Source organism: Callorhinus ursinus, unplaced genomic scaffold (genome assembly GCF_003265705.2).
Source record: "Callorhinus ursinus isolate GAN/ISIS: 27379988/994484 unplaced genomic scaffold, GSC_fseal_2.0 scaffold1446, whole genome shotgun sequence".
Taxonomy (NCBI): Eukaryota; Metazoa; Chordata; class Mammalia; order Carnivora; family Otariidae; genus Callorhinus; species Callorhinus ursinus.
In genome coordinates this window covers 1938-11140 of record NW_027398501.1, presented here as the reverse complement: position 1 = coordinate 11140, position 9203 = coordinate 1938, and the positions used below count along the sequence as shown (strand labels likewise).

The 9203-nt window shown below is 38.0% G+C and overlaps 1 protein-coding gene across 2 annotated transcripts in view; it reads left to right on the top strand.

Annotated features, from left to right (window-relative positions):
- Nucleotides 1-629: 629 nt before the first annotated feature.
- Nucleotides 630-9203, top strand: part of LOC112816999 (dihydrofolate reductase-like) — a 10253-nt gene continuing 1679 nt past the window's right edge. The window contains exons 1-3 of one of the 2 annotated variants that reach the window (XM_073890634.1): nt 630-753; nt 7870-7996; nt 8461-8556. In XM_073890634.1, the coding sequence (XP_073746735.1) occupies nt 668-753; nt 7870-7996; nt 8461-8514 (267 nt within the window). In that variant the 5' untranslated portion in view covers nt 630-667 and the 3' untranslated portion in view covers nt 8515-8556. Of the gene's footprint in view, nt 754-7869; nt 7997-8460; nt 8557-9203 lie in introns of those variants that run through there. The other variant, XM_073890633.1, reaches the window with a different exon arrangement.

Below are 9203 nucleotides of genomic sequence, written 5' to 3'. Positions count from 1 at the left end.
CTGCAGGAAGCCTGCTTCTCCCTCTCCCAGTCCCCCTGCTTGTGTTCCCTCTCTTGCTCTGTCTTTCTCTGTCAAATAAATAAATAAAATCTTTTAAAAAAAAGTGTTTTAGCTTTTTAATTGAGTGGAATATTAAGCACTTGTCTTTAAAAGTATGACTATTAATATAAATCTACAAAGTATACGAATATGAATAATACTATCATATCAAACAGTTAAACTAGACTTATTAAATCTTTAAGTCTTCAATCCCCACAGTAACCCTAGAAGTAGGAACTACTGTTATCTCCATTTTATAATTAAGGAAAGTAAGACACAGAAGACTAACATGACTTGTCTAGTAGATGACTGAATATACTGAACTTGAGCACTTTGCCCCAGAATCTTGGCTCTTCACTATTATACATGATTGCAGTTGATTAAAACTAAATATTGGATATGAATTGAATAATACCATAGGGAAAAATAGTTACTATATTTAGAAAATGGGGTGATAAATGTAAATTTTGGTAAGCCTGTTTTAATTTTAATTTTTAATGGAGATCCACTAGATGTCACTATGACAATCATATCTCTGCATATATGTATGGGAATATATGAAAATAGAAATGTATACTCCCAAAATATCCTTTTATGTGATTTTCTAGGTAAACAGAATTTGGTAATTATGGGGAGGAAGACATGGTTCTCTATTCCCGAGAAGAATCGACCTTTAAAGGACAGAATTAATTTAGTTCTCAGCAGAGACCTCAAGTAAGTACTATAACAAATTCACCACAAAAAAATCATGTTCCATTTTTTATGGTGGAGGTCAGTGTATGATGAAATAGTATAAATACAGCATTGTTGATCAAGCTGCCTAATATCATAAAGATGATTTACAGAAAATGAATAAGCAGTTATTTATCCCACATGACAGTAACTCACTCTGCTACTTAAGGGATTGATTTCACCACTGTGAAAAGTTACATTAAATCTCACTGTGGTAACAGCTTTGCCAGTTTCCCTGAACTGTTATTCCATAGGCTCAAGTATCATTTATACAACACAGTTAATAACTTTTTTCTAGTTTCACATATGTTTTGGGATTTGCCAAGATTAAGTGTTCTATTGCCCTTTCTGGACCCTGCCCTCAATAAATAAGATAGAAATTTTAGGATGGGCTAAAAATCAGTCATAATCTTGTGTACTATTCATAGTTTACCACAACACCCAAATAATATTTTATACTTGTATTCTTTACCCAGTGTCTACAGGTAAAAAGTTTGAAAGTATTGAAGTCAACCTAGGGATCCTAGAGAGAAAGGAGTATTTCCACTTGGCCTCTGCTAGGAATTTTTCTGTCCTCTAGGCTAATGCTTGGAAATGCCCTGGGTTTTTCATTGCTAGGAATTAGCTTACACATTTGTGGGTGCTGGCTAGGCAAGTCCATAACTTTGTGGGGCAGGCCATCGGGAAGGGCATGCGGGAACTTTCCAACAGGGGCAGAAGTTGCTGACTGTGGGTGAAATGTCCTTCAAGGAAGCCTCAGATCTGCTCTTAAGGCCTTAAAACTAATTGAATCCTGCCCACCCAGATTGAAGTCTTCTAATTATTAACTTTAATCACTTCTATAATATACCTTCACAGCAACACCTAGATTAGTGTCTGAACAAGGACTATAGGCCAACCAAGTGAACACCTCAAAGACCATCACATCATGGGAAGGAAAAAACATTATACGCTGTAGGCTTAAGGGGGTTCCGGCCTATATAGATTTTCTCTCAAATCCCTCCTAGAATGGCATAGGTAAAAACATGAAAGAAACTATACCAGAATATTTGCATTGATCGCCTTTGGGGGATGAGGATTATGTTGATGTGCATCTTGCCATCTGCCTCAATCTTCATACTGTTCTCTTTTTTTTGGTTGCTAGGATATTCTAATTATCTCTTTACTTAGTAGAATCCAAATTCACAGACCGTATTGCCATTCCCAGAGACTCTTTAGTAACGTATTCTTGAATACTACTCAAGTTTATTTATGGCTAGCTTGAGCTAAAGTAAACATAAAGAAATCTCAGTGAGGGACATACTCAGTTGAGCCAGCAGATCTCCTCAAATGATAACTCTATAATTTCTTCTCTATGACCCCCCCTGTGGTGTATGCAATTGGGTTTGGTTGTTTTCTTATGTATTTATATATAACATTTGTTGCTGTATTTTACTTTTTTTTTTTTTTTAAGGCAGAAAATTTCAAAGGTCTTTATTATCAAGGAAATAAGGATATCAGTTACGAAAATGTCTTAGAATTTATATTTTGCCCTTCCTTCTGGTTCCCTACTTGAGAATCAATTACACACATAACCTGAGCACCTGTTGTGTGCCACACAGTGCTAGATTTACTCATATAATCACTATAGCTCATGCAATCTTGGAAATACTCAATTTTTCACCACCACCCTCCAATGTAAGACGAAACTGAATCTTCAAGGTAACCCCAAAATTTGCTGCAGGATACTAATTATTTTGGGTAACTAGTTCCTTAAAGTATAGGGAGAAAATGCTTTTCCAAAGCTATCTGGACAATCAAGTTGTGGCTTTAAAAGAAATATGGAAGCACATTTGGAAAACAGATTGACATTTTCTCAAACTGTTAAACATAGAGTTATATGACCCAGTAGTTCTACTCCTTGGTTTATGAAATGAAGGAAAAATGAAAACATATGACCACACAACAACAAATGTTCATAGCAGCATCATACATAATAGCCAAAAAGTTGAAACATCCCAAATGTCGGTAAACTGATGAATGGATAAACAAAGTAGCCTATATCCATACAATGGAATATTATTCCACAATAAAAAGAAGAACCGATATATGCTACAACATGGATAAAGTTTGAAAACCGTATGCTGAGTGAAAAAAGCCAGAGACAGAAGGCCACATAACTCCATCTATGTGAAGTTTCTGGAATTGACAAATTCATAGACAAAGGAGATTATTGGTTTTGTAGGAGTGGGGAATGAATGCTAATGGATACAGGGTTTCTTTTGAGGGGGGATAGAAATGTCCTAAAAGTAGATAGTGGTGATGGCTTTACAACTCTATGAATACACTAAAAAGTTTCCAAATTCTACACATTAAAAGGGTAAATTGTAGGGTATGTGATTTATCTCAATAAAGTATTTTTTTAAGGCTCTGGAACCAAAAATTAAGTATATTTTACTATAATGCTATAGCTTTGATAGCATCTTTAATAAATCCAAAATTCCCTCCATGATATAAGATGTTATAAATTGTCTCCAGCCCATAAAAGTTACCTGACATTTCATAGTATAATAATTCATCATATCCTCCACGGTGATTAAAGCTTTCTCTCTTCTCTCCCCACCACTCACACACTTAGTATAGCAAAGACTTATTAAGGCTTATTAAGCCTTACTGAACCTCAATTTGCTTATCTACTAAATGGGATTAATAATGGGATAATAAATCATCTTAGGGTGATTTTGAGGATTAACTGAAATTTGTATATTAAATTTGTGGCATACAGAGAGTACCCTATCAATATCAGTTCCTACTCTCCCAACCTTTGCTATTTGAGCAAAATTACCTTATTTTATATCTTACAGAAAAAATTAACATTAATGGAAGCACAATGAACAGGCTTGTGATCTCATTTTTACCCTAACATATAACTTTGTTCTTCCTTCCCTCAAACTTGAGGTTCATAATCAGAACCCTCCCCCTGCCCCCACCACTTTATTCTAGACCCCCATTTTCTCCTGTTGTTAAGACCTTGGCTGTGTTGTCCTACCCTTTACTATTTTAAACCTCAGCACAGATTACTTCTACCTTCAACTTTCTTGGAGCTTTGTGTTAAATAACTTTAGTAACTTTCATATAAGCCTCAGTAGTATCTATGGTCATCTGTCACTTCTGTGTTTTGAACATGTGTTTATCTCCTTTGAGACTCTCTGCTAAGGGATCTTTCTCCAAGGAGTATTCTCCCTCATAACTGCACCCAGAAGATGCATCACCTCTGCTCATCTGGCGTCCTCCACGCATCCCCACTGCATGTCCTTCACACATTGTGGCCACTGCTGAGATAGTTCTCTGCTTGCCATTGGTACAGGGAGTGCTTTTCTTTTTCTTTTTATCTCTATTCCCAGCATTTAGCATATCCCCTAGCAAAGCAGAATACATGATCAATACGTGATTTATAAAAATAGGATAATCCTGTTTTGTAACCTGCCTTTTTCCCCTATTTAATATATTGAAAGATTTCTGTAAATATTTTTAATGGCTGCATAGTATTCAGTTATGACGATGGAGCATACTTGAACCAATTTTAAATAGTCGGAAATCCCATTTCAAAGACTGAGTTTGAAAGGTCTTAAACTGAACATTTTTTTAAAATTTTTGGTTAAAATGTGATTCTGGCCTAGGACTTTTTGTTTTTTAATAAGCTTTCCCAACAGTCTCTTGGGAAATTGAGCCAGAATTCCATCTGCCACATCATCTTTCACATCAGGCATGCATGGTACGTGAGGTAATCAAATGAGGCTGCTCAAGGCCAGAGGACACTGGTCTTGGGGTTTGCCTGAATTAGGCCACACCATCCTGAGGTCTGAGGGGACTTGAATATGACACCTTTGTAGCCCGTGACCACCAGTTGATGTCTATGTAGGAAGTTGCAACTCAGACTCCAGCATCAGGCTGCTGGAGTTCAAATCCCAGCTCCACCATTTCCTAGCTCTGTAACCACTGGCTACTTAACTTCTCAGCCTCAGTATCATCTATAAACAAGAATAAAAGTACTTACACAGGACTGCTGGTCACATTAAGTGGTGTGATGCGTGTAAAATACTTGCCTGATCCCACTATTTGGGAGAGCAAGTGGGCACTGAATAAATGTTAGATATTTTCTTTCTACTATAACTATCCATCAGGTAAAAAGCAGCCTCTTTTGAATAGGACTTTTAAAGAGAAGGATGAAGGGGCGCCTGGGTGGCTTAGTCAGTTAAGCGTCTGCCTTCGGCTCAGGTCAGGATCCCAGGGTCCTGGGATCGAGCCCTGCATTGGGCTCCCTGCTCAGCGGAGAGTCTGCTTCTCCCTCTCCCTCTGTCCCTCACCCTGCTTGTTCTCTCTCTCAAATAAATAGAATCTTAAAAAAAAAAAAAAAAAAAAGGAGGATGGAAATATCACTGGAGTGCCTATGATGTGCATTATCTTTTAATCCTCATCCCAACCCTCTGAGAAAATTCAAGACTTAAGTTTGGAACAAGATATCAAGCATGTCCACAGGTTTCTTGACTATACAACCACATTCCAACTCTCTCTTGTCAGGGAATGCAATCTCTGTTAGCTTGAGATAAATACAGGAAGGAGATTTAGCTATGAAATAAGTCACAATATTGAGGGCTTGCTATATTCTGTTTACTGTGTTAGTTTCTAGGATTCGTGCTTTCACACAATGAACACTGTGGGCTAATGAACTCAAACGTTAGCTCAGCTTTTTGCTAATGTTTTTCTACCCATCTTGGATCAATGGTTTCCTATGAAACTTATTGCTAAACTGCTAAGTAGCAACATTTTGCAGAAGCATTTCCTCCATGACTCTATGATAACTAAAATCTGAAACAAATCCTTTGTTTTCCTTTTCCAGACTCACTACAAAAAGGCAAAGAAGTAGTCTTCACCTTAAGCCCTTGCACCATTTCAAGCCATTGTTCCACAATCTACACAAAATGTTTACCCCATTAATTTGAAGTCCACACCAACCATTTATTCCACCTTCTAAATTATTTTGCTATAGCCCACCAACTTCTGGGATGCCTCTTCCAGTTCTCCTCATATGTCAGTTCCTAAGTCACCGTTTTCCATTCTACCCCGACTCCTGTCATCGTTCCTGATTTTAGCACCCTCAGTTACTAAAACTACTTTGACTCTATTTCAGGCATTCTAGACTTTATTAACTAGACTGTCTTCTCCCCAAGTTCAAATCTGTTTCTTACTCAATTCTGCCCCTACACAGCCTCGTCCAACCTAGTTGCTGCAGCTGCCCTGACGTCTTAGAGAATCCCTTGGCTCATTTAACCTCACCGTGGCCTCCATATCTTTTCCAGCTTTTAGTCAAAATACATTCTTTGGGCTCTTAACTCCTTTAGAGATGACAGAGTGAAATAAGTAAAATACCTGTCAAGGAGGTGGGGGAGGAAGCAGCCAAAAGAATGAATGTCTCCATTAGCTCTTGATTAATCATTGTTATAACTACCAGTTCAAAGGCAGTTACATAATTTTTTAAAGCGTCAGTCTAAAAACTTGACATTGAATTGTAATTTCTGTTCTCTAAATACAGTGCAAGCCAAATTCTACATGTTTCTTCATTTATAAAGGGAATTACAGCCCTCCCCCGCCCCCCAACAACCACCCCCAAAAAACAGTTGTGGAGATAGGGAGAGATTAAGCTGAAGATCTAACCCTGAAATTAAGTAACTTCTCCTCCTTTGGATTTTTTTAATTTTTTGTATTGGGGTGGGGGTAGGGAGGGGCAGAGGGAGAGAGAGAATCCCAAGCAGACTCCATGCGCAGCACGGAGCCCAACGCAGGGCTCTATCCCACAACCCTGAGATCATGACCTGAGCTGAAATCAAGAGTCAGACATTTGGATGCTTAACCAACTGAGCCACCCAGGTGTCCCTCCTTTGGATTTTTAATTACAAAATATAACATACTCATTTATTAATACTTCATCCATCTCTACATGTTTGAAACATGAAAGTCTTTTACTCATTCCTCATTCATCACATTGTAAGAGTTTGAAATCATTCCAGGGCCTCCTGGGTGGCTTAGTCGGTTGAGTGTCACCCTCGATTTTGGCTCAGGTCATGATCTCAGGGTCGTTAGATCAAGCCCCACATCAGGTTCTGAGCTGAAGTTCGAACCTGCCTAAGGTTCTCTCTCTCCCTCTCCCTCTGCCCCAACCCCCCACCCCTACACTCATGAGCGTACTCTCTCTAAAAAAAAAAAAAGAAAATCATTCCATGCTACAGTCATTCAAACGTACAGAAAGAACCTTACAGTAAACACCTGTATATTCACCACATACATTCTACTGTTAACATTTTACTATGCTTGTTTTACCATCTATCCATACATCAGTTGATCTTGTTTTTCTCATGCATTTCAGAGTAACTTGTAGACATTAGTGTTTTCCCTTAAATACTTCAGCATACATATGATTAACCAGAGTTCAGTATTTCATTAGCTTTATTCTTTTTTTTTTTTTTTAATTTATTTACTTGACAGAGACACAGCGAGAGAGGGAACACAAGCAGGGGGGGTGGGAGAGGGAGAAGCAGGCTTCCCACGGAGCAGGGAGCCTGGTGCGGGGCTCGATCCCAGAACCCTGGCATCATGACCTGAGCTGAAGGCAGACGCTCAACGACTGAGCCACCCAGGCGCCACACATTAGCTTTATTCTTTTGGGATAAATATATACAGTGAAATGTGCAAGCCTTAAATGTACTTTTGCTAAATTTTGACAAATGTATGCCCCTGTATAATCCCATATCTAAGATAGAGAACATTACCATAACCCTTCAAAATTCCCTTATGCCTCTAACCCCATCCCTCTGAAGACAACTACTCTTAGGATTTTTTTCCACCATAAATATCACAAGATACCAGAAATGTTTCTGTTTTTTGATTCATTGTGGACCATACATGCACAAATGTGGTTTCTATTATTGGTCATAGGTCATATGATGTTAAGTGTTTCTTGTAGAAAAGATTCATATTTATGATGGTTTTCGTTTTATAATTAATTGACTAATATGAATAGGTTTTATAGAAATTATTTCTAATTCTTCTTTTTAACCTCAGGGAACCTCCACAAGGAGCTCATTTTCTTGCCAAAAGTCTGGATGATGCCTTAAAACTTATTGAGCAACCAGAATTAGCAAATAAAGTGGACATGGTTTGGGTAGTAGGAGGCAGTTCTGTTTATAAGGTAAGTAAAATTATAAAGAAATATTGAAAAAAAAAAAGAAATGTTGTACCCCACTTTCCTTCAGCTTCCCTGCCATCTGAACTTTAAAAAAATTAAGTCATGAGCAAAGGAAGCATATTATCCCTACTGTTAGCTAGACATATTGTCAATTTGAATTATTCATTTTAGATACTATCATGAAAACTAAATAAAAATATAAAAGTGATTCTTTAAGCCTGTTCCGGTTTATTTTCAATGCAAAATAGTTGATGTTTCTAATTTAAAAACATTCTAAATCCTTCCCTTAGAATCATACTTGCTCTGCACTGTTTTCCCATCCAAGTACTAGCCAGGCCCGACCCTGCTTAGCTTCCGAGATTAGACGAGACCGGGCGTGTTCAGGGTGGTATGGCTGTAGACACACTGCACTGTTTTCTACTCCGTGGGTGTGCCCTGATATACTGAATTATTCCCTTTTTTTCAAGGATATCTACGTCCTCACTGATAAAGGGATGAGGCTCTCAGTTGCTGTATACTGACTAGACGTGTATGAATTTGTTAAAAGCAGAAGACTTTCCCTTAACAATTTTTATATAATATGAGGGCATGGGAAAAGTATCATATGACTTCATAATATAAGGAAAAACAGGTAAAATAGAAAATAGTCCTTACTCTTTTTTTTTTTAACACTTACCATGCCATAAATTCCTAGGAATGGATTCCAGTAGCTCAGGCTCCTTTCCACTGGTTCTCACAAAGTGTGCTTCCCTGGGTGCAGCAGGCTGGTACTTCAGTTGAACCCAAGTACCTTTCTCTTTGGCTTCCTTCTTTTCCTGATCATTTTCTTTCACACACTTCAGGAAGTTATCTCAGCTCTTGAATGCTTAATATGCTGAATATGTACATTAATTCTCTTAGCAAGAATCTTGCCCTTCAATTGTTTGTTTACAACAGTGACAACAGCATGCTGTCCCCTTGTAGACTCTTCCGGTTTTGCCAGGGTAACACTGGTGGGGCATTCCTGTTTGAACAGTGCCCATTCCCTTGATGTCCACAATATCACCTTTCTTGTAGATTCACCATGTGTATGGCCAAAGGAACAACTCCATGTTTTCTAAAAGGCCTAGAGAACATATAGAGGGTACCTCTCCTCTTTCCCTTGGTGCTGGTCATTTTGGTAAATTACTAGAAGATGGAGGCTCCAGCCCAAAGCTTTTTTTTTTTTTTT